Genomic DNA, 26441 nt, shown 5'->3' with positions numbered 1-26441 from the left:
ACACACACACATACATATATATATATATATATATATATATATATGTATGTATAAATATCATGTAAAATGAATCAATGTCATGTCATGCCTATATTCAGGTTCTTAAAGGTAGGACTTACCTGATTTCTACTGTTGTGAATAACTTTACACAGCTTAGCTGTGGCAGTGTAATTTTACCTCCACTCATAAGGTGAACTGCCTTCTGAGCCTCTGGTCTATACCCCACCATCATATGTCACAAGATATCAGGTGTTAACTTTAGCCACAAGTCTGTATTTCCGTCATGAGCAACATTCTTTCACCCTTTTGACGCCCCTGCTGGTGATACACAGTACCGCAGGTGCTGGCTCAGCGGCCCTGTCTGGGTTGAGACCAACTAAATACAGGAAAACACATGAAAATGAATTTCCTGACCCTGCGATTTGTAAAATATTGCATAAAGTAAGTTATGTTATATGCTCTTCCTTAAAACATTACACTGTGTGTTTGTTATTAAAGTGTACTCTATAGGTTCTAAAGTTGTGAAATGCAAACTGTAAATAATCTCAAACAATATGTCTGGATGTCTGTCAAATACTGTACACCATTGGCTAAGTCTGCTTCTCAAAGCAATTAAAAAATATATTTAAGCACAATAGCAACAATACAATTTTATGAATTTAGAACAAAAGGCTATGATTTTAACCATCACTGCCATTTGAAAAAAAAAGAAAAAAACTAAAAGTTTAATAATGTGATTCAACAATTACTGAGCGAAAGGTGTGCAATAAAATATTACAATAAATGTACAAAATTGGTAAATATTGTTGACAAAGTAAACATAATACGGATTGCTGCAATGTTACTGAAATATTTTAATCAGAACTGGAACACTATTAGCAGTATTTTACCTAAACTTTTGTGAAAGTCAAAGTTAGATGTAATGAAATTGAACAAATATGTTTAAAAATAACTTGAAAGTGCAATGTTCAAGGACAGTCCAGTTCATGTTTAAAAATGGCAATATGCAATCACAAACATATGAAAAACACTGAGGGCAAGTGACTGAAATAAAAATAGGGACTTAATTCAGATTTTTACTGGGCCTCTCTGGAAACGTCTTGCTCTTCGTTGGTCTATATTTAGACCAAAAACTGCAAGAAAAGTCTCTCCTCACCATCAGCTCGGTCTGTCCCTGTGCTGTCTGTAACACACTGATCTACCCCCCCTCCCTACTCCCCAAAAACCTCCTGTCCTAAACACTAGGATCTCACTTTTCCTGGGATGTTGAAGAGAGCAGTAGTAGGTGGAATCCTAGCCAACCCTAAGAAACAGGATTAACCTCACCAGTTCTCCTGGGAACATTTGATTCATTTGCTTTGTTTTCTGAAACATTGATTCTTTGGTCACAGGTAAGAAGAATTATTGTGCTGCTTGCTTTCCTGATTGCACAGGGAGAAATGCAGGTGATAAAATGTTAAAATGTCTCTTAATCTGGACAGGCTGGTACTGAGGGGTTAGATATATGTTGAGATGATTTATTGTTTGCAAACTGTAAAAATGTATGTTATTCTTGGATAGAGCTGCCTCTAGCTGCATATCATAAATCACACATATATAATAAACACTGACATGGACCTTCACGTAAAAATAAAATGATAAAATAATTATAAATAAACAAAAAATAACTCACATTCTCCTACTTAAATGTATTTGTCATTGTTAATGGGTTAACTCTGAGGTCCTTACTGAACTATTATTATTAATTTGTTTATTTTTTAGTAAGTTCAAATGTAGAAATGTGTTCAATATGTCGTTCAGACTACTTCAGGCTTACCATTGCAACGCTTTGGCAGGACATCTGAGGAATTTGCTGAATTTGCATTTAGTGAGCTAAAACAAAAAATACCTTACTTTGCAACAAGAGACCGGTGTCTGTGTTGGAATTTAAAGTTTGACCAGTTGACTATAATTTAAATATGCATTTTATGTTGTAAATGTTAGAATTAATCAGACACTTTAAATATTCAGTAAAGAAAAAAAAACTTTAGATGTCTAAAGCAGACAGAAAAAATAACACACAAATCCAATGATAATAAAAAAAATATTAAACAAACCTAAACATTGTAGTGTGTAAATAGGGAAGATGGGACAAGATCACCCATTTTCATAATGTTATGTAGGGTTAAAAGCATTTATGTTATGTGATAAATATTATTATTTATTGATTGATTGATATGTTTATATTAAAGTGAAAAGTTAAATTGTGAGTCCTGGGGTAAAATAAGCCCCTCTGAATTTGGGCAGGAGGCCCCTAGTGGCATGTTGTTGCTAGTCTTTTTTAGTTAATTTAATGTAATAATTATTTGAATTAGTTGAGAAATAAGACTTGAAAATAATAAGATTATTAAAAAAATAACTAAAAGAAATCTTTAAATTGATATCAGATAGATTTAATATATTTTATGCTAGGTTCACCCTTTCATTTTAGCATTCTGATTACCTATAATATTATTTTGGGTCATGCATGATCACGCAAAACTCACACCTACAGTAAATATATTACAGTTTATCAGTGAATGCACATGACATTTTTTTCCCATCTTCAGATTTAATTTTCTCCCTCAGATTGCAGCTATGCCTGTTTCTGGAACACCTGCTCCAACCAACAAGAGGAAGAAGCCTTTGAAAATCATCACAGATTTTTCAAACATCTCACAACATGGTCAGTGGCGTCTCTTTGTGTCACACGAACACATATGTATTAGAAATACAAGCACCATAACACTGGTTGAATGCTCACTTGAGATATCCTGACCAGATGAGTGTTGTACATGTCACACTTAATCACCAAAGCCCTCATTGGTGTCCGGTGTCAACATAAAAAGCCAGAGCCAGAAATGCCAAACAACCTCCAGGCTCTCCTCGAAGCGTAAATTCCCACTGAAGGACACTTAATTTATTACACAGTATGTTGAAGCAGAGCCTCAAAAAGAGAGAATGTAAAGTACACTCTTGGAAAAATTGCACAGTTATACTGCAACCGACTTTAATGAGTGGCTGAGTCTCACTTTCTAAGAATAGTCACAGTTTGAATTGTTTTTAATGCCATTGGATTCAGTGAAATGTCACATTTGAACTACTAGACGCATATTATAATAATCAGTTCCCACAATTTGAGGAGCTGTTGTGATGCAGTTACTCCTCCCCGCTTTAATAGAAAAGATACCTTGGTCATGTGAAGACTAGTGTAATGAGTGGTTAGCCTATGCAGTATGTATCTGGCCAATTATTCTGCTAATGAGAGGTAAATCTCAAAGACATTGTCAAACTGAGTGACTTCACAGCTCTCCTCTAATGAACAGCTCAGTTATTAGGTGCCATGTATTCATTTGTCTGTGTGTGAAGGCATGTTTAGTGTACTAGATTCTCCCACTTCATCTGCTTGGCAGTGTGCTCATAATGGGCAGTTTGTTTACAGAACAACATTCTTGCAGTTAGTGTTTCAGAGCCAAATAAATTAACAGCAAAATTATTGCCAATATGAAGAGCTGTTCAGCAGAGATTTCAAGCCGCTTAACTTCAAATAATTTCACTTCAGTCTGTTTCAGCAGACTGTCACGCATATACATATTGGGACATATATACAGTGTTTTTTGTAATGTTAAAACTGTTTGTACTTGCACTTAGTTTCTAGTCTTCAAATTGGATTTTTATTATTTGCATCACTCTGCTCATCCATGTTGGCCCTTACTGAAAAGAAGGATACTTCAAGTTTATTTTATTAAGTAAATGTAAGTAAGTAAGTAAAGGTCAAGTATATTTTTAAGTATACTTTACGTAGTAAGTCTACAAATATCAGTGTACTAGTAGTATACTTGTAAGTATACTTGTATACTTGTAAGCCCACTTTCTAGTATATAAAATAATACTTTTAAGTATACATTGAGTGCACAACTAGTTTACATCAATTTTTTAGTCTGTACTGCAACTATACTAAAAGTGAACTTATAAGTATACTGATAGTTTACTAATTAAATACTTGTAGTTTATGTACACCACGAAGTATAGTCTCAATAAACTACTAGTTTAGTAGTTTTATACTGCAAGTATACTCATAAGTTTTCTTTAAGTGAACTTTACATCATACTTTAAGTATTTTACTATGTCACTATTCAGGTATTAATTTGTACATATTTTGTTATATGAATATCTGAACACACAAAACATCAAAAGAAAGAACTGGATATCTGCTTATAAACAAAAACATTTTATTCTAGTGTCATGCCTAGAAAGAAAGAAATAAACAACATTTTGAACAAAAAGCTGGGGGAAAAAAGTCTATGAATTGGATTCAGAATGATAATCAAAATGTAGGAGCTGATCAAGACCCCAAAGCTTGACAGTCATCACCTCTTCATGGGTCGACATGTTATCCCATGATGTTGCACAGTTTTGATGCTGTTTTGTGTCTGATCGTATTAGATTACATGTGGAGGCATCTGTTGTTTTGGTTTCTTCTTCGCTTGGGTTTTGGAAATTCTGTACAGAAGGTGTGTAATAGCGCCCTCTACAGTATAACAATGAAAACATGGATTCCCTGAGCACAAGTATAGCTCAAATATATTTAGACCTTTTCTAAGTATAAGTAAAGTATACTTAAATGTCATTTAAAGTATATTTCTGAGAAGAACATAAAAAGTAGTCACAAAGTAATTACTTATTTAAAAGTACCTTCTCAGACGCAGTCATTGAATCATTCATTCAACCGATTTGTTCAAAAACACTCATTCATTAATTATTATTATTAAATTATTATATTTTTCTTTGACTCTAGTTAGAAATTTAGAAATCTAGTTAGAAGCACACACACACACACACACACACACACACACACACACACACACACACACACACACACACACACACACACACACACACACACACACACACACACACACACACACAAAGCTGAAGCTGGGCCAAGGATCTGATTAACAAGGTAACACAAGCAGTGCTCAGCACAACATCCTTCTCTTTGGTGTTGGATGTGGCTTGAATCCAGGTTTAATAGCTGATATTACATTTGAGAAGGAATATACTGTAATTAAACTGAAAGAGTGCAGGGCTTCTGTCTTATATAATAGATAAAACCCCTTTTTCACAGTAAAAAACTTGGTTCTTTTAGACACAAGGAAATGTTTAGTGCTGTCAATTCCATCAAACCAGTTTAATTACTTTAAAGGGACATGGCATTGATTTTCACTGATTTTTCCTTCCCAACAACACTTGTCTTGACCAGACCAGCAAGATGACGATTCTGAAGCTGCTGAACTGGACTTGGGGACCAAAATAAAAGCCCCTAAAGATGTGATGTTGGAGGAACTGTCCCTCATGAAGAACAAGGGCTCCAAAATGTTCAAGATGAGACAGCAGAGGGTGGAGAAATTCATCATCGGTGACGAGAACCTGGTCAGCAAGAGAGGCATGAGAAAAGCAAAAGCTTTCATAGAAAATAGTTTATAGTGTGATTCCATGATCTCAGGATCACAAAATCAAATCTGACGGTGGGATCAAGACCCCAACACGCAGCTAAAGGATCTTCTATAAAGCTGAAAGGATATGTTTTGCAACAGTGAACACCATTATACTATGTATTGCATGGCTGCTTATCATATAAACAAGTGAAGTATTAATTTACGTTGTGAGAATGATTTGGTTATATGAGAATATCACGTCATTACATACTTCTCAAGTTAAAGCAATGTTAAATGAACAGTATACAGTATAACAAAATGATCTTCTTTTTGTTCCTCATACCTTTGTAGCTAAACCTCCAGAACCTGGCTCCTTCTCTGGGATGTGAAATGGCCACTTCACCTGAACCATCTGCCAAACCAGAGCCACTTCAAGGTTAACCTCACCTAAGACTATGTAATTTTTATTATAGCAAGGAAAGCATTCATGGGATGAATGTCTCATAACTAATATTTAGATTTTTGTTTTTATGTTCTTCTATGGTAGAGGAAGTAAATGCTGAGGCAGAGAAGGAAAAGAGGCAACTTGAGTATGTTAAAACATATGTATCACCATGGGAATGTGCTATGAAAAATGATGAGGAACTTAAAGAAACCATGAAGCTGAAAATGCCGGGGCCTCAAGTTCACAAGGAACTTCCCAAGTACAAGAGTTTCAACAGGTACTAATATCATTTTTTCAAAAACCCAACTTATGAGTAAAAAATAAACTTATTTTACACAGAAGCTACTCAGTTACGCTTTACCTGATCAACTTCTTGTTTGTGTCCAAAGAACGGCTCTACCCTTTGGAGGACTTGAGAAGGCCTCTCAGCTTGTCACCTTTGAGCCCCCAGAAGTCAAGATGACTGATGAAGAGCCACAGCAAGTGTCTGTATTGCAGTGTAACCTTAGCTGTCGGCCTTCTTTCAATCGCACTCCGATCGGCTGGACGCGTAATGAGGAGCACAGCCACATCCACATGGAGCTGGAAAACATCCCCTTTGATGGAGAGACTGACGACCTCTAAGAAACCTGCCCATCATATGTGAACAACATATACACAAAAAACAACATATATGCTCTAACGTGAAGGCCAAGTACACATGTGTAAGCACAAACACAAACCAGCAAACAGGGACCTTATGCACTTACACCCCAAAAAATATGACTGATTCATATTTCCAAGAGAATGGAATCATCTTTGCCTTTTCTCCCATTGTTTTGTGTGCTGTTTACTTTGGAAACCCATCACTGCATGTTGTGATTAGCTGGTTCAACTGTTACCAGACACATTATGCCTAAATGACTGATATTTAAGATAGACATATGTAGACTAAATAATAAGCAAAGATGATCTAGCACTAAAATAAAAATGTATTCCTAAACAGAATATGGTCTGGTTTCTTATATAAGCAAGCAGTTTGTGTACTTTATTAATAATATTTTTCATCTTTGTTCACCAGCTGATCCTCACATTCTTAAGAGCTGGAACTTTCCACAAATAGAGTTCAAATTATGTTACATTACACACAAACAAACAAATAAAAATAAGAAACAAAAAAATCATAAAAATACACATAGATATTAAATACATTTTATCTAACATAAGCATTCAAAGTTGCTCATTTTAAATAGAGCTTTTTATTTATGTATTTATTTATTTTTGGCTTGTGCTAACTTTTAGGTCTTTTTTGGTCCTTTTCTAATGTATTAACCATTTAAAAGCATATACTGAGTGATAGCTTAATTTAGTCTAGATGTCATTTATTTTTTTAAATGACAACAATTGTTCGTCAGTTCGTGCGAAGTGCCAGTTATAGACAATCAGCCACTCTTTTGTTTGCTTTTTGTGTGATTATTACACAATGTTAGAATGCGATCACACTAAGATGCTTCATTCAAAATTCACGCCTCTCTACACAAAACCAAAACCGTTCACGTAATGGCATTCTGACGTACAGTACCAACCAGCTCCAGCAGATGGTAGCAAATCGGTCCTCCATTCGAGGTGAACCCTGTTATCGCGAGAACTGCATGTACATGACTCTTCGCTATCGCGAGATCTTCATGTATTAGCTTGCGACGCTGGATGGCGCTGGTGGAAATTAGGGAATGCGCGGTCAAGATTTCTCCCGGGTTGAGTTGAGCTCGGGCAGGACGCGAGACTGACTGCATCTGTGTGTGAACTGTAAGGTGAGTAAGCACTCTTTAAACTTAATTAATGGAACGAAATTAGATAGATTTGCAAATCTGAACATGTAAACATCTGTTCTTTATAAGTGTAACTTGGTGAATTCCAGCAAGCTTACATTCCAGATGTTTAATGTGATGGGGAAAATGCTTAACATCCGCGCGTGCGGATGCGTCTCCTCCGTCTTAAGTAAAGGATGCTCAACTAGGACCATCCAGCACATTATGTCCCTTTGTACAGGTATATTTGTAGATAACGTTGCATTTGGCGTGGTCATTCTCTGCATCTTCAATCTGCAGAATCATTATTTCAGACTGGTTGTGCACATGTAATACTGTACTTCATGTGACAGTTCTTTAACTTTTAAGCGGATGTTCAATAATTAATGCATGATGTTAAAGTTCAAGTTTTAGATTTGTATTGCTTTTTATTAAGCTTTTATTTTTTCTTTAGATTTGGTCACATGCATTATAAGTGTTGACTGATCTCAAATTATATTCTTCAGTTTTCATTGACTCACTGAAGTGGACAGCACATGGTCGATATTGATTTAGTTTTGTGGTTGCATTTAAGTGATTAAAAGGACAGTTTCAGTGATTCATGTTAAACCCTCTTGTTGCGTCAAAATACGATGTCATTTTGTTCTTGTGAAAAACAAAAGGAGACTTTAGGCAGGAATTATTAGGCTGTATGACAGCCTATATTTCCACAGAGGAGCAAAAGTCATACAGGTTTGGAACAACATGCATAAATTAAAGAATAAAATTCTTTGGCTGAACTGTCCCTTTAAATTAATTTCATCCCTGCGTAAGTGCGGTGGACTTATTAGACAGCATTTTTGGGCATCATATGCATATGCAGTATTCAAAGGCACCAATTCAGCTGACACAGAACACACCTATAAAGTCCAAAAATGCTGCACGTGATCAGAACAAATGCACCAGGTTTTCATTTAGTTGCATTAGTTTCGGTTTGTTCTTTATTTTTTAAATGCTTTCCTGACTTAACTGCATAAATCTTGTGAGATTATGAAAATTCCAGTGAATGTTATTTAGTAAATTATCATTTTATGTAATTTAGTACTCTAAATCCCTTTTCATCTTATACCATGCCTATTATCAGAGAACTTTTGGGTTCAGTGCGGGGCCGATTTACTGCGATTTAGACAAAATGCAGTAAAAGTCTCTCAGTGTTTTTGTGTTCATATATGTAATGCACATTGATTGTTTTGGTAATGTTGCATGCATCATGTATGCTGTGAGATTAGCAGTGATCTCTGATTTCAGATTTCACTAGAATTACTTCTACTAAAATTGTTAAACTCCACTAATGCTGAGCAATAGTTTCTTTAGTTTCTGTTCGGTTGGCAGTTGTCCACTTTAAACGTGTATAATTTTGCCAATGGTGGCTGTCCCTGAGAAGAGCTGCTCAGGCCCATTAGGGGGGCCCTGTGCTTTTATGTACTTCATGAGTGGCCCTCATGGGGGTCATCAGTCAACAGGCGTTCTGCACTCCACAGATAGAACTGTGTTTGCGGCGTGTTGGGAAAAGCCTGGGAAAATGAAATGAGGGGCTCTCTGTGGCGGTGTAACCTTTCTGAATGATTTCATCATGTGTCTCAGGTTTTCTTACATAACATGATAGTAAAGCAGTTTTAAATCTACTCTCCAAGAACGTCATTCAGAGCTTTTACAGCTGGGGTTGGGAGTTTAAAAAAGATTGGATTTTTATCAGGTTGTGTGATTAAACTTTTTTTCTCCGAGGCTGAGAGGAAATGCTGGGTGGTGTTTGGTTGTTAAAGGGGAGAAGTGTGCAGATTGGACACAGAGTTGCTTTTAGATTGCACTCACGAAAGTAAATGAAGCATGTTTAGACATTGTTTACTAACCAGTGATGCCCTTAAATTTATCTCATAGTACTTCAAGAAATCAGATGTTGGATAAAACTCAATATGTATTTCTATAGAAATGCTGTGTTGTGTTCTTAGTCATGTTTCTTAATAGTTTAAGTATTTAACTATTAAGTATTTTTACCTAATGACCTAAACTTACTAGAGGAAACATTTAAACAAGAATTAGAATAAAGCATTTATTTATTTATTGCAAAACAGTATGATAATAATACAAATATGTACTGCATATTGTATAAGTAAAGATTGTGCGGTGCTACAAAGGAATGCATCTTTTAAGTTTAGTCAGATTTTTGTTGCTTTTTGTTTGTAGGTGACAGTGATAAATAACAAGACAAATTAAAAATTGGAACTTAATTTCAAGAAGGTTGTCAACATCTGACATTATAGTTTGATGCTTTGATGCTGTAGATGAGGATGCAGTGGAGGTAATTAATTTCAGGAGATGAGTCATCTGCATTTCTCCAGGCTGTTGTAACAAGACACAATTTACCTGCATGCCATTCTCATACCCATTTTCATATGGCAAATACTCTGTCAAAGTGAGAAAAACAGCACTAAATCTAGACAGAGCTGGAGATGAGATAGTGAAAGTGAGGTGGTGACACTGCATCTTGAGTGCTCTATCCTTTGGTTTAATTTTTTCCTCTGTTTGTCCTGTTTGCATTCCGTCTATCATTGTCTGTTGATGACACATTGTTGCATGAAAAATTGTAAAATTGCAAAAACTAATGGGTCAAAAATGGCCTGTTGTGGCCAGCAGTTTTTTTTTTGGATGTTTATTGTAAAAATAAATACTGGAAAAACTTTGCACAGGATATTTAAAAAATAGGGAAAAGGCTTGTTTGATTGATGAAAAAGACATTATCCGTTACGTATTATTACTTTATGTTACTACATTTAAAAATATGCTAATGCTGAAGCTGAAATTATTCAAATAATTCAAAAAATATTCAAAAATTAATTCATTTAAATACATTTTCAGCCAGAGATGGCATTACATATCATAATATTATGTTCTTATAGTGGTATAACTGTCATAAGCTCTGTGTGCTAAACTTTCAGTCAGACTAAAATAAATTATGGTCATGTGAACATGAAGCAGTTTCTCCATTTTGTCCAGGGGAAAGTTTGAATAAATTGTCAGGAGGAGCCGTTTCAGAAACAATGGGACTCACCTCTTCACCAGACATGTAATTGAACCAGAGTCAGGAGAGCTTAATTGCTTTGGTTATATTCATGAAGTAATAATAGTGTTCTCATAGTTTGTCTTGACATGCTTGCTTTGCAGAGAAGTTTGAGAGCGTTGAAGACAGCGGGGAGAATGAACTTGGGTCTTCCTCGTTGTCGGCTATGTCTATTTGAAGCTCCACATAACCCACTTACAGGGAAACCACATTTTGCCTCCTATATTAAGTTTTGAAGGAGAGAGCGAGAGAGAATGTGAGAGAAGAGTGAGAGTGAGAGAAATGGACACGATCAGGCCTCTCATACAGTGCTGTGTTGCGTAAGATGTGTCCTCATAGCACCCATCACCTCTCTCCTGTTGAGCCTGGAGTGGATCATGTTTTTACCAAAGCATTCTGGCTTGGGCTTTTGGTTTGTGGTTCACTACAGGACACCAGAGATGGTGTGACTCCACTGTATGTGGTTTGGATGCTGGTCATAAGCTACAGGAGCATTAGCCAATTATATCTGTTGTAGGGGACAGGAATGTCAGTCCACTTACTGTAGCTGATTGTTGTTTATCTCCACAGTTTGTCACTTAAAAATTTGATTCACATAACAGTTTGACAGACTGCTTTGTCAGTGGATGGTAACCAATACATTATTTTATTTTTTTGAGTAAATTGAATTTTAAGTAAATGTTTGAATGAACTGAGTATATGTTGTGTAAACTAGACCAAAAATAAAATAAAATCTAGAGATGCAACAATCGACCAGCAAGGGACCTGAATTGGCAGATTTTCTGCATGATTGGTCCAGGCCAGTGTCTGGCCGGTCAGTCCGTTTTGACTTCACAGGTACGTTCACATCTGCATACAAACTCATACATTTCCATTACCTTTGCTGTAATCTAATGTTCACAAACATTAGTCTTTTACAAAAGCTGAATATTTGAATTATCCTGTTAAATGTAATCTTTAGCAGACTTTTTTATACTGTACATTATAATGCCTAAAGTAAAATGGTGTTTTATTTCAAATGTATGCAATAATATAATATTTTAATAGGTTGTTTATTGATTATCGCCCATAATAATTATCAGCTGATTGATATTAATATCTACGTTATATCTACACCAGTGGTTCCCAACCTTTTTCAACTCGCGGCCCACACAACCAAACACATATGTTTGCATGGCTCACTGCAAAAAAATTAACTGACCCCGCTATTGTTGGGTTAATAAGTTAGTACTCAGAGGCTAGATTGTTAACTGTCTTTATTGAATGAACTCGCAATGAACAGAAAATAACTCTGGCTGGCAAAATGGGAAAACAAGATCCAGACAGAGCTCGGCAGTGGAAGACAGTCAGCAGGGTAAGCAGTCAGGAGGGAACATGTTGACAGCCATTTATGCATGTTTGAATTTGTTGTTCAGGCATATGCAGCAAAAATATCTTAGATAAATTGGCAGTTTATTCTTAAACCAATCAGCGGGCTTGAATGGTGGAAGCATAGTTTTAATCTTTTTTTGTTATTTAATTATATATATGAAATGATGTTATTATGTTATGACATTTTTACATATATTAACAATATTATTATTTATTTTTAAAGTAATTGGCGGCCCACCTGCAATACAATCGCAATCCACTACACAGGTTGAAAACCACTGATCTACACTGTTTTCTAGAAGCTGGTATTTTTTTGCGCTAGCCATTAAAAACCTATATTTTTAAATATCTTAAACTACTTTTTATTTGACATGCTGTCTTAATGCAATTCTCATGGCACAAGAGGCTGAAAAAACATTGATGTGTGACTCATCATGCCCACATATGAACAATTACCCAAAAGTGCAGAGCAGACAAAATGATAGAAATAGCCACCCCTACTATCCAGTGCAGAAGGTTTCATTTGAGGAATCTAACTGCACCTGGACTGGTTTTCTAGAGAACTGAGCAGAGATGCACTGAGCTCAATGAGAGGTGATGCTGAATGTGTCCTTCTGCTGGAGGTGTAGATGCCACCCACTGATACTGCCTTTCTAATGACACTCTCACTATCACTGCGTTGACATGGTAACCTGAGTCACTTCAGGGGTGCAACCTCCCCACTCAGTCCATATTCTTATTCCCATGAGCAGGTGCAGGTGGCTTGAAGACATTTGTGTTCATTGTAGGGTAGGTATGGCCAAAATGGCTGCTGTCTGTCATCAGATCATGGCTCTATATATTAAAGTTCAGAGCAAATTTCCTGTTTAATTACTCCAGGAATAAACCTTGCAGAGTAGACACCATTTTTAAATTGACTTGAATAAAAATTAAGCTGTAGGGGCACAGTCTTTTCAGTGTGAACTTCAGCCTTAAAGGGTTAGTTCATCCAAAAATGAAAAGTATGTCATTAATGACTCCATCGTTCCAAACCCGTAAGACCTCCCTTCATCTTCGGAACACAGTTTAAGATATTTTAAATTTAGTCTGAGAGCTTTCTGTCCCTCCATTGAAAATGTATGTACGGTATACTGTCCATGTCCAGAAAGGTAATAAAAACATCATCAAAGTAGTCCATGTGACATCAGAGGGTCAGTTAGAATTTGTTGAAGCATCAAAACTCTTCCGGGTTTGTTCTGAGTGCGTTCACAACACTGCAGTGGCGCTGCTGACATGTTTTCTGGTGCGCTTAATAACAAAGATAACACGTCAGCAGCGTCACTGCAGTCTTGTGAACGCACTCACAACAGACCCGGAAGAGATTAATGATTAATGACATAGTTTTCATTTTTGGATGAACTAACCCTTTAAGAAACCTCTAATCTGCACAAACCATGAATTTTTGTCCAGTCAAAATGGTGTTAGGATTTTTTTATTGATTGGCAACCAGGAGAATATGTGTTTAAGTCTGTCTGATAATGATAGGCCAGTAATTATTTTCATGTTAAGGCTGATATCTAATAAATAGCAGATATTAAAATGTTGTGCCTAAATAAAATAAATTAAAAAAGACATTACAACACATGTGCAATAATAAAAAAATTGAGATTTTCTAAAGATTTAACAGTGTTAAAATGTTTATTCTACAAAAGGAATAGTTCATCCAGAAGAGAAAGTTTGCTGAACATTTACTGGCCATCAGGTCATCCGATAAAGATTAGGTTTTTTTTCGTCAGTGGTTTCTTCATGCGATTTGGAGAAATCATATCATAACTTCCTGGGAGCCGTCAGAATAACTTCATGTTTGTAAGCATTTTAACTTTAAACTCTTGCTTCTGGCAAAAATATCAGTCCATAATCCATAATAACGCTTCCTCTAGTGAATGTATATTGCATGCTGTCTTCCCACATCAAAATTCACTGACATATTTGTTTAGTTTTGCATCCAAACAGTGCTTGATTTGTGCATATTTCTCTTCTGATTCAGGCGAGATTTACTTTTTCCTGTGTAGAAAGGAATATTATGAATAGAGAACTCATTCTGAATGTTTCATATTTATTTTAATCTGAATGATGTGATGATATTGGGGGGCTTATATTAGCTGGATCTGATTTTTGGGGGGGTCATGACCCCCGTAACCCCCTTGCAAATTACGCGCATGACAAACCCGGTTTGTCAGAATGAGCTAACTCAGTGCATGACTCGTCAGTGCTGTGAGGCATTCATAAAGAAAAGATGACGTCACTGGAGACCAAAAAAATCACTGTGAGTATTGCTGATGTCATTATGTGTGAAGTTAATTGTCTTACTTTCTCTCCTTATGCATTTATTAAGCAGAATCAGAGCGCAGTGAGCTGTTCGCTGGTGTACTTTCTGCCACAGCATGCGTTTTATTAGAGATTTTTCTCTTTCTCTCTTTTGCATACAAACTGGATAGTGGGCTCCCCTGTGAAGCCAGTTAGGGTCAATGCTCATGTAATTGTGTGTGCACCATTTCGGTCGGCGGAGTCTCACTAATAAACCAAATGCAGGAAGAGATGATTTTACACACAGGAACATTTGCACTTTAATGAATTTTTTTTCTCATTATGTGCATTAGCAGAGTATTGATTAAGTGCAGGTGGGATACATGAACTCACAGAAAAAGCAAACATATTGACTGGATCACTTTAGACAAAATCAATTTGTGTGATATGATAAGTGAATGAGCAATGTGGCAGATATGAGAGAATGCAAAATGAAGCTGATATGATTTCCATTTTTAAATGTTACCGGCTACACAGTTGGACACCAGAACATGATTAAATCAATATTTTTTTCTTCCAGCTTTAATTCATTAATGTCAACGTGAAATCAAAATTGAGCCTCTTTTCTTATGAATTCGTATTCCTGGTTTTACTCTTATAAAAAAATTGTGAAAATGATTTTGTAATCTTTAATCAAAATGTATTGCTCTTTCATTTTAATTTTACTATTGGTTCATATTAAATATTTAATTTCACATGCTTATTTCTCCTATCTTTATGTGCGTTTACTTTCTTTAACATTGGATATAATATGAAAATAATTATTGGCTTATCTGTACCGGCTTATCTTTGTATCCTTATATTTTTTAATCAGTTCATACATTTTTTGGGAATCAAATTCATGATATTGTCATTGTTACAGCCATGCTCTGTGGTTGCATGAATGAGAAAATTGCTAAATAAAAGTTCCACCCTAAAATATTTGTTGTCTCATCTATCCCTTTTCACTCAGAAATGTCACATTGTGGAAGCACAATAAGTTGTGAATGACAATTTTCATCGCCTCAAAATAAAAGATCAAAGGAAGTAAAACTCCCTGAACTGTCTGTAATGTCTTTTTTTGTTCAGTTTAATTCTGTCCTGAAGTAGCGTGATAAGGTTGTAGCCTTGTGAACTTCATTGCTTTGTGGAAAAACCATATTGCTGTTCAAGTCACTAATGGTAATGAATGGTGGATGCCATTGGACACAAATACATAGAGCTTGAAATCAGCATCGTAGCAGCTGTGATGGTATGAATATTCGTCTAAGCGATAAGCGCAATTGGAGAAGTATGACAGCAGCTGAATAAAACACCTATACTCAGATAGGGCCTGTCAAATTGCCCAACAATCTCAATATACACATCTCCTCCCTTTACTCCTGCCAACACAATTGATGCAGAGGAGAGAGAAAAAAAACAATTTCCATGGCTGTACATAGCAATACTGAACATGAACATGACACCTTTCAATAAAAAAGGCATATCAAAGTGACAGATAAAGATTTATTTTTTGCAGTAAAGCTGTCTACTAGATTGTTGAAATGACCCGATGACATTTACTGATGCTTGTTTGCTTGTCAACTTTTGCTACTAAATTCTGTTTTGAATATATATTAGGGGTGTGCGATTACGATTTTTGATTGTGGATGATTAAAATGTCTCCACAATCTACTTTTGAAGAAATATTGTACTATTGTGCTATACAGCGCACATTTTATCAGTTGCAGTTGTGGCGCCTCCATCTCAATATAGTGTACAACGCAACATATATTCACATCAAATGTTAACTCAGTGGTAGAGTTGCCCTCACGAGACACTGCACTTATTTGCTATCACAAAAGTACATTATTTGCATGTGCTTTAAAGCCTTGCCAGTTAAAAATTTAATTTGCGGGCTGTTAGCGTCTGATTTCGCTAATATTGACAAAAACACACAGGGTTTACAGATAAACACAGTTATGTCTAAAGTTAAAGTAAACAGTTGAGAGAAAAACTGATGCTTGTCTGTATATTAGACGCATTCAGGTCTTAAAGTGACGCGACAGTACTAAGAAGGCTGCTGCTTGTCATTAAAGGCATAGTTCACCCAAAAGTTTACATTCATTCATCAAACGCTACCCATTTCCGAAACGTAGAGGTCCCCACCCCAGAGTGACGTTGGAGCCTGAGCCTCAGAAGTCGTCATGATCTGAATGCAGAGAGGAAAAGAAGAGGATCAGATCTCGCCAAGGCTGGAACTCTTTCAAAGAAAGCTTGCGTTCGTGCTTGCGCTCTCTGTTCATCCCTCCACTTAACACAGAGTGATGGAAGTTCAGTTCAAGCTGGGCCTGTCCTTCTCACTCAGTGTGCGCCCAAGCAAACTACCGCTGTGGTAGCGGATCCACATACTCAAAAGAGCATTTCTCCTCTCCTCATTATCACAAATGTCAGTTCCCCGCCCCCATGTGGTGAACTTTCATTTGAAAAACTAGAATCACTTGCTATCCACCAGAGGAATGGCCTCCTCCTGGGATTGGTCCAGCGGGATTTCTATTGGTGAAATTTGTGTGGCTGCTGGCTGGTTGTTGCTGTCTACATTTACAAGGTATTATAAATTGGACATCCCTGCCCTGCAGGCATGGATTTTGTCCACTTAATTCTACCTAATCCTAAGTGGAGAGGGTTATGTTATGTAGTCCTTGGCCTAAACTGCTTGGGTCTCATTATTGGCTCATGCTTACAGGAGCCCTCATTAAGAGAGCTCCGGGGCTCGGCTCGCAGAGCGGTTTCGTTCTGCACTTGCTTATAGCACTGCACTATTGGGTGCGTTCCCCACAAGGGTGTCAACACAACGAAAAAGACAGTTCGGAATGAAATGCTCTAGTTACTCATGTAATGTCGGTTCCCTGAAATAAGGAAACGAGCATTGCGTAGGCTGCCGTGCTAAAAAGGCTGCATGCGAATCGATAACTGTCACTTCAGTTGAAAGATTGACGAAATGGCATTCAGAGCCGCCTTATAGAGAGGTTGGCCCCTCTCCTTTTGGTGCAACCACACGAATATGAACATATCAGGCTTCAGTACCAGAGTATACAAGAGTTTCCCCATAAGTGTGTCAATGCAACAGTCATTCCCTTATCTCAGGGAACCAAGGTTATGTTAGTAACCGGAGCGTTTTTCTGCAAAGCAAGCAATAGTAAGAGGCGGCAAGAAGTCAGAAAGTGCTGGCTGGCGCAAAGCTGTGGAAGGTGTGCATGAGGCGATGGCAGCATGCCGGGAAGGAAGAGGAGATAAACTTGGCAGGCCAGAGGTGTTTCTGGAGAGAAGTGTAGAAATGCAGAGGGATGAGCTGCGCTAGTTAGGCAGGACAGTGAAAAATGAACGATCATCTGCATTTTGCACCATCACACTTATAGGGTTACTTATTTAATATGTAGTATTAATTATATATTTGTATATAATGTGTAATGTAATATATATTATATATATGTGTTTATAAAAAGTTTTGAATCTTAACTGTCACTTTGGATCATTTTACAAATTAAAAAAAAATATATAAAATGAAAATATAATATAATTTTATTTTTTTTTATTTGTAAAATGATCCAAAGTACGGCTGCACAATTAGTCTAATTACTAATCACGAATACAATTATGGATGCCACATTTATATAATCGTTCAAAGCGGCAGGTAATAGTTCAAAGTCGACTTATTTCATTCAGAGTGCTTAAGTTTTTCTTTTTACAGGTAACCATTATTTTAATTATGATTTTTGTCATAATCATGCAGCCCTAATCCAAAGTGACAGTAAAGACATTCATAATGTTACAATAAAAGTTATATTTCAAGTAAATTCATCAAAGAATCCTGAAAAAATTTAAAGAGGTTTCACTAGCATAAAGGCTGCTAAAAATTCAGCTTTGCCATCACATAAATACATTAAATTTGAAATATATTAAAATATAAAAGAGTTAATATTAACAATATTACAGTTTTTTAATGTATTTTTGATCAAATAAATGCAGCCTTGGTGAGCATAAGAGACTTTCACCAGTCCCTTTTGTAATGTATAATGTAATATAATAATATGTGTATTTATTTATGTAGTTTAGTATTAATATTATATATATTTCTATATGTATTTTTTTATTTTCTGATACGGCTCATCTGCTAAACGTGCTTCAGCAGGAGCACAGGCCACCGCTACACTCTGATGCTCCTGACTCTGCAAGGCCAGGCAGACTCGTGTGACCTAGATATGAACTCATGGCTGAATTGGTGCTATTGTTACATAAGGGAGGAGGAATTAAAAGCTGGTTGTTTCATCTCGGCCCAACCTTGGACTAGAGTGATACCAAGACCTATGAGTCCCTTCAGGGAAATAAAAAGCACACAACGTGAAGGAACATTGTTCCTGTTTTGTCTCTATTATGTGTGTAATAATCCCTGTAGTGTGTTGAATTAACATTTACGCAGGACTGCCTAGGATTTTTTTTTATAGATATTTTTAAGTTGATGTGCTTCATTCACTGTGGTGTTTGCAGTGAAAACATTTTCCTTGGAGCATGGCTAGCTAAATAAGACTGGACATGATATTCTCTTCTTGAATCCTTATTAGGAGTGGAGTGATTTTCACTCTTTCTTTTGTTGCTTGATTAACATTAATGACACAGATAACCAGAGGTGGGTAGTAACGAGTTACATTTACTTCGTTACATTTACTTGAGTAATTTTTTGGGGTAACGAATACTTTTCGGAGTATATTTAAAGATGGGTACTTTATACTCTTACTTGAGTAAATTTTTGGGGAAAAATCTGTACTTTTACTTCGTTACTCTGTGTTACGCTCCTCTCGTTACTTTATCTTAATGCAATAAATGTTATAATGCTTCAGTTTATTCCAAACGCGCCGTCTACTTTTCTCTGGGCAATGAGCGATGCCCATTCGCGAATGATTCATTCTTTTGAGTCAATTCTGTTCAAAGGCTTGATCAAACCAATTGGCAAACGAGTGAATTGGTTCATGAATCAGTTTGAATGAGTCGTTCAGTTCCCTGCCGCACGCGCTGAGCGTCTGAAGTGGTTCACTCGGAGTTGTAACGTTTAAGAACAGAAAGAGCGTTGAAAACGTGGCTGGAACTGCACTGAATTGAAATCTGCAAAGGTTATTATTTGCTAGCGATGGAGATCCTTATTAGATGAACACCGCGTGTGCTGTCTACTGTTTAACAGGTAATAACTTGGGCTACATTCGATTACAGTACACGATACCACTGTGACATTAGTTTGTTGTACGTGTGTGGCTTATAACAGAGGGGAGTTGAATGCAGCTTCCAAAAGACAAAAAATAGCCGATTAAGATTTTATTAATTTTAATACAATCACACCTGTGCAAGTACGTTCAGCGAGTCATATTATCAGCTGCTAAATTCAGATCTGTGATTGCTTGCTGGCGCTTAGCCAGAGATAGATGCGTTTATACAGCGCTGCGCATTATAACCAATCACACATGATTCTTTTGAGCTTATTAAAGCATTGGCCAATCAGAGGTGTTCCGATGAGTCATCGCTAAAATGCCGGTGCTTCCTTCACTCGCTCACTGACTGGAGACCTCTTTCTGGCGAATTCTCGCAGGAACAACAAAGTGCAGATGTGTGTACGAATCTTTAATTAAGATATTGATTTCACAGTGTTAACAGTTTCAGTGATTTTAATGGGAGTTTCTGAGAGTGATTGAAATCTAGACTGTCAGTGAAAATTATCTTTAATAATGTAAATGTTATTTGCTCTCTTTCTGAACAATGAAAGATTAGTAGCAATATTTATATCACATTAACTTTCAATGTTAAATTCACATTTAATATAAAGTCAGTCATATTAAAAATATGTTATGGTATGACACCTATATCTGTTACTTAAGTAAACAGACAGGGTTTTATAATAAATTACATAAATTGGAGTAAAGGCTGATGAAATATATACATTTATACACGCACACATACATTACATACATTTTATCTATATATCTAAATAAAAATAGGCTCAGTACAGTATATATGACCCAAAGTAACTAGTAACTAACTACTTGAGTAGATTTTTTATCCGATACTCTTTTACTCTTACTCAAGTAACTATTCAAGACTAGTACTTTTACTTTTACTTGAGTAAATATTTCTAGAAGTACTTTTACTTTTACTTGAGTACAGTTTTTGGGTACTCTACCCACCTCTGCAGATAACAGCAACTAAAATAGGCTTCTATCCTGACTGCACAAATACAACATACTGACACATATCCGATATTCTCCCAACTGTTTACATTTGCTTAAGACATAATTGAGTGTGTTTATGTAAATACTCTTCAAAAAAGACAATTTGACATAATTTAGTGTGTATTTTTTCATTCTTGTGCGAATAAGACCCAAAAAGAACAGAATTTTGTACTCATGCACTTAGAGGGGCTTTTCTGTGTGCGTGATTCGGAAGTCATTTTTGAATGTTTTATGAGATGTGCAGCAAGTCTATGTTAGTTTATGTCCCGCCGATAGATCAGTACGTTGAAATGTGTGCATCTGGTCGACACAAAAACTGTTTGGTTACCAACATTCTTAAAAATATATTAAGATATTTCAAAAAATATTATTTTGCTAAACATCTTTAAGAGAATGTTCTTATAAGTTTCTAAATTATAAGAACATCTAACCCTAACACGAGAGTGAGTAAATGAAGACAGAATTTAGCTTTTTTCTTTTCTTTTTCTTTTTATATTAAATGACGTTTGAAAAATATCCTCAACATTTTTCTCTTTACAAATTCTCATTTTGTACATCTAATTCATGACTGGTGTTTTGTTTTGCTCTCTCCTCTGCTTGCTCTTGTGTGTTCATCACTTGTCACCGGAGCTCACAGTACGCCTGTATGTCCTACAGTAAATCATCCGCTGGAATGCCACTCTCTTGTGAATGTGCATACGACAGTTGGCGGAAGCTCGAGATTATTATTTAAATATGAATATTTTTCTTACAAAAAACACATCAATTCACTTCAGTAGGCCTTTATTAACCCCCTGGTGCTGCAGTACTTGTATAATTTATAGATGCACTTTTTTGGGATAAAAAATCTCGACCCCCATTCACTGCCATAATAAAGCTTGGAAGAGTCTGGACATTTCTTTTTTTTATATAACGTTGATTGTATTTGTCTGAAAGAAGAAAGTCATATACACCTAGGATGGTGTGAGTGTGAGAAAATGATGGGGTAATTTTCAATTTTGGGTGAACTATCCTTTTAATAAACTAAGCAGACTGAAATACACTTTCTGACTTGCTTACTGTTTATTTCATAGCAATAAAAATCATAAAAAAAATTTTGCATCATGATTTTGGCTGTATTTCACCATTATGCATTGCAGCACAATCTCAGTGCTCTTTTTCTCATCCGATTACATGCGCAGAGCTGAATGGTGGCTGACGGGTGATAGACAGCTTCTGTGTGCTGTTATGAGCTCCGCTGTCTGTGAAAATCACGTCAAGGGCATTGCCTCTGTGTCCAAATCAAGCTGCAACCTCCCACTCTCCCTCGTGAAGCCAACACGGAAGTGACTTAAACTGTAATTCATCGACTGGCTGCAAAAGGGAGTCTCATAGACATCCCATGTTAAAATGCCCAACTTTACAGCAGAAAAAAACATTTACAGCCTGGTGCAAAAAATTATTTTGGTCTATATAGCTAATTTCGCCCTTCGTGACAACTGTGAGGGGGTGATTTTTTAATATCTCATCAGTTTAAATTATATTAAGCCTTAAAGTACTGCATAATTAAGGGCCAAGATGGTGAAGGCCCACTCTGCCCACTTTAAACTTCAGAAACGCTCTTCAGTAAACTGCGGGTGACGTCACGGACACTACGTCCGGGTTTTTGAACAGTCTATGGTCAAAATGCGTCAGTGATGACATGCTCAGCCATGTATAATGGGGCAGAGGGGAGCTTTGTGGGCCTGTGAGGGTTGAACTGGGTAAAGAGTTATTACAGACCCATTGTGGAGGAAGAGAAAGTCTGAGAGACGTTCTCCATGGGAGAATTACCAGTGTTCATTCTCACACACCCTACTCTGACCTTTCCTTCTCTAATCCTGACTGACATTTTGGGCACACAGCTGTGTGTAATTGAGGCAAAAAAATTGAAAATTGGGACATGAAATGCCAGCTGTTTGAGTTTGACTGTGTCAGACATGGCGTGCTGATAAAACAGGTGTCACCTCGCTCATTCTGCTTCTATTTCTTTGATGAGCTGAACGTTGTGGTTTTTTGTACCTTATTAAAATGTCAATTTAATAAACTCCATTATGCTTCTTTTGAGGCTCCTGACCCTGGTGTCCTGCATGTCATCTGTTCAGTGCCAGCTCTTGGCATCTGATCACCTTATCGCTGCTGCAGTTTAATTGTCTAAATGTCTTTTCTAAAATAGTGACTCTATTTATAGTGATAAATTATTAGTGTTTTTAAAGATTAAAGTCAAGTGAGCAGGAGATGACAGCAAAGGTAATCTAAATGAGCTGGTATAATTAAATATCCAAAATGATACCAATTTAAATGAGACAAATTTTCCTTTTGTCATTCTAGGTGTGTTCTTTGCTAATACCACCTTGCCTATTCACCTCATTCAATATCAATCACAGGTCACGTATTGACACACATGATCTGCTGTCTTGGCCCTGGGAATTCCCAAAGTGCAGTTCTTTTTGTCTCTCTCCTAAAGCTTGTACATATTAAATGGCTAATTGTTCCCATGGGTGCACGACAAAAGAGGGACATTGATGGATCAACCAACCAAAATGTTTTGGACTCAGCTTGTCTCTGCTAATATAGCCATTAAATTATTTGTGCATGCGTATCGCACATTAAGACCCTGACTGCTGGAAGAAGGCCAGCATCCATCCAGATGGAAGGAGCAGGTTGGGAGGGATGGGTGTTTGTCAGAGACAGTGAGATAGAATCAGGAGAGTGCTCCCAGAAGGCCATTCTGCAGTGCAGTGCTGGGTGATGTATGAAAGGAGCATTTGGAGGGATAGATGGCCTCCTAAGATTTGGATCTGCTCCAAATGCACTCTACAAAGATCCCTCTTGCCTGTGATGCCTTGCATTTGATTGCCCATCAACAGGAGTTACAAATTTAATCTGTAAATTGCTTAGGAAACTCATTACCACCTTTGCACTGATGTATATTTCTGTGTAAATCCACTACTTTTAATGCAATACCATACCTTCAGCATTTTATTTGATTATTGATTTGATACCACAGCAAAAACGAATATGCTAGTAAACATGTTGCTTTATTTAACAAGTTAAATATAAAAATATTTTTATTTTAATTTGAAATAATGTATTTATATGATTTTTTATTAATGTTATTATCATAACATAATAATATGTAGATCATTGAGATACTATGCTAGTATTTATTAATATTTAATCAGTTTTTATTTGATTTCATTTTCATTTTAGTTAAAGTTTTAGTTTTTTGTTGTCTGTTTTTGTAATTTTTAGTACTTATATATTATAAGTTATATATAAGTTCAGGCATTGCAGTGCATCAGAGGTAAAAACTATATAAATACTGTTAAGTTTGTTTCTTCCACAGACAGATCGTTTTGTGTCTTTACACATCAATGTATCATCACGAGCTGCGGGGTTTAATTTGATTTTGTTTGTGTATGTTTTTTTCTTTTATTGTATGTTTTAGCCATGATTCCCATTCACATTCATTATAAGATTGACAGACTGCAATGGTTTGAGTTCAAAATCTGTTAAAAAAATGTGCTCTATTGAAGAAACAAAGTCACCTACATCTTGGATGCCCTTGGGGGTAAGCTGATAAACATCAAATTAAAATTTTTAGGTGAACTATCCCTTTAATGGGAATAAAACTGTTTCTCAAATGTGAAGTACGGGCATAAAATGTCTTATAGCGCCTACCAGAAGGCAGAGGTTCAAACAGATTTGTAGAGTCTTTACAGATGCTGATAGCATTTGCTAAATAGTGTGACTTATACGTTCTAATGCTGGTAGTTCAACTCCATTATCCTATGTGCTCTCAAGACAAACCTCTGGAGTGCTTTCTAATCATTTACTGTACAGCTGGAAAACCATACAAAAATGCAATATGTTAGTATGCTCTCTATAGTACACTGATAAAAGTAATCAACATCTGTTGAGGCAAACAAGCTTTCCTTTGTCTTTGTCGTGCTTTCTTTACCAATGCAATGATATTTGTGGACCAAGCGATGTCCTCCGAGATGTATGTATATGCCCAAAAACGCTCTCCACTCTGTCCCTATTAACAAACACTGGAGCATATTCCAGCTGCTGTGTTCTCCCAAAGGTGATAATTAACTACTTAGTCTTCTCTGTATTAAGGTTCAAATTTTGGCTGATACTGATAATTTGATATTTGTGACCCCCGACCACAAACCAGTCTTAAGTAGCACTGGTACTGTATATTGGTAGCAATAGCCAAACTGCATGGGTCAAAATTATTGATTTTTCTTTTATGCAAAAAAATCATCAGGATATTGAGTAAAAATCATGTTCCATGAAAATATTTGGAAAATTTCCTCCAGTAAATATATCCACACTTAATTTTTGATTGCTAAGAACTTCATTTGGACAAATTTAAAGGTGATTTTCTCAATATTTAGATTTTTTTGCACCCAGATTCCAAATATTCAGATAAAATTTTGTACTACCCTAACAAACCAGACATCAATGAATGTATACATTTTAATTTGACAAAATCGACCCTTATGGTCCAGGGTCACATTTTCAATATTATTAAAATTTATACAGTTTAAAAAATGTATAAAATAATTGATACACTAAAAACTAAAATAATGAATTTATTTTTCATGTTTATTTTAATATTATCTTCATACCAAAGTATCACCGTTCTAACACTTTGTCACGGTTGGTAAACCGTGATTTCTGGGTTTTGCACTTTGTGGGTGAAGTCTGTGTGTTACGCGTCAGCACTGATTAGTTTGTGGGCGTCTCCGTTAATTGTCATCAGCAACAGCTGTCACTCATTACTCATCCCTATATATTGGCTTGTCTAGGTTCGTGAGAGTGTTGTTTCATGTTTGTGACCTATGCTTTGCTTTCTTGTGTGTTTCTGGGTTGGATGTCTGTGTCTCCCCGGGACCCCGTCCACTCTACGCAACACCACTTACCTTTGGCTCGCTTCCCCGCAGTTCCTGTGACACCCTCTCCTGCTGCCAACTCACCTCCGCTTTCCGGATTCGTCATTCATCACCACCATCTTGGACCGTGCATTCCTCCCAGCGTTATTTGTGTCTCAGTATTGTATTGTTTCATTGTCTTCATTAAATATCATCTCATCTCGCACTTGCTTTCTGCCACTCCTTCACCCAGTCGTTACACACTCATAGAATCTTCCCACAAGGTTGACTTGGCTTGGCACACAGACATTAATTTGAGGGGCTTTAGTTGCAAATCTCCCTGAATTTGTTATTTAATTACTTACTGTGTGTCCTCGTGTGGTTTGGCATGAAGTGGCAATTCGAACGTGTGCAAAACCCAGTGTGGTCATCAGGGAGAGCATGGTTTCTCATCGCTCGCTTGTTGTTTCACACCATGAATCACACATTTTGCCGGTCTCTGCGGTGTCACTGACCCGTACCAAACCCATTTACTGTCAGCAATTGTGTTTGATTTTGATCTTTAGAAGGGCCTTTGTGTTGTACAGCCATAAAGGATTTTAAAGTGTTCAGATCACCCACTGTTTATCATATCACCAGATTACAAGGGTCAGTGACCTTGGCTTTGAGCCTTTCTTTTGCTGTTCTATCTATATTTGTGAGTGACTGTCTATTATCTATCTCTCTTCCTCTATAAAGACTTGATAGTGTGTGCCAACGCCTTTTGTGGAGTGTTTAGTTTAATTAGCGCTGACTGTTTTAGATA

General features: G+C 36.5%; 3 protein-coding genes across 8 annotated transcripts in view; all 3 read left to right on the top strand.

Annotated features, from left to right (window-relative positions):
- Positions 1-26441, top strand: part of LOC132121517 (monocarboxylate transporter 6-like) — a 175080-nt gene that overhangs the window by 108376 nt on the left and 40263 nt on the right.
- LOC132121069 (myozenin-1-like) lies at positions 1004-6863 on the top strand. 2 transcript variants are annotated; one of them, XM_059530255.1, is made up of 6 exons: positions 1004-1391; positions 2608-2704; positions 5282-5451; positions 5820-5892; positions 6004-6178; positions 6291-6863. In XM_059530255.1, exons 2-6 carry the CDS (start codon positions 2617-2619, stop codon positions 6523-6525), a joined length of 741 nt encoding a protein of 246 aa, XP_059386238.1. In that variant the 5' UTR covers positions 1004-1391; positions 2608-2616; the 3' UTR covers positions 6526-6863. The 2 variants fall into 2 exon arrangements, with proteins under 2 accessions (XP_059386238.1, XP_059386237.1); XM_059530254.1 differs by having other exon boundaries at positions 5808-5892.
- The window catches only part of LOC132121511 (inactive ubiquitin carboxyl-terminal hydrolase 54-like), a 142195-nt gene continuing 123346 nt past the window's right edge, over positions 7593-26441 (top strand). For all 5 annotated transcript variants that reach the window (XM_059530992.1, XM_059530989.1, XM_059530990.1 and 2 more), the window contains exon 1: positions 7593-7691. The gene's annotated coding sequence lies outside the window, so the exon portion shown is untranslated. The remainder of the gene's footprint in view (positions 7692-26441) is intronic.

The sequence above is a fragment of the Carassius carassius genome, chromosome 39 (genome assembly GCF_963082965.1).
Source record: "Carassius carassius chromosome 39, fCarCar2.1, whole genome shotgun sequence".
Taxonomy (NCBI): domain Eukaryota; kingdom Metazoa; phylum Chordata; class Actinopteri; order Cypriniformes; family Cyprinidae; genus Carassius; species Carassius carassius.
Note: the sequence above shows the minus strand (reverse complement) of the source record. Positions and strands in the feature narration are given on the sequence as shown.

Excerpts from the sequence above, each read along its gene's own strand:
- LOC132121069 (XM_059530254.1), top strand. The coding sequence starts at position 2,617 with ATGCCTGTTTCTGGAACACCTGCTCCAACCAACAAGAGGAAGAAGCCT. Across the intron at positions 5,893-6,003 it reads CAAACCAGAGCCACTTCAAG|AGGAAGTAAATGCTGAGGCA; the intron begins GTTAACCTCACC and ends CTTCTATGGTAG. Across the intron at positions 6,179-6,290 it reads AAGTACAAGAGTTTCAACAG|AACGGCTCTACCCTTTGGAG; the intron begins GTACTAATATCA and ends TTGTGTCCAAAG.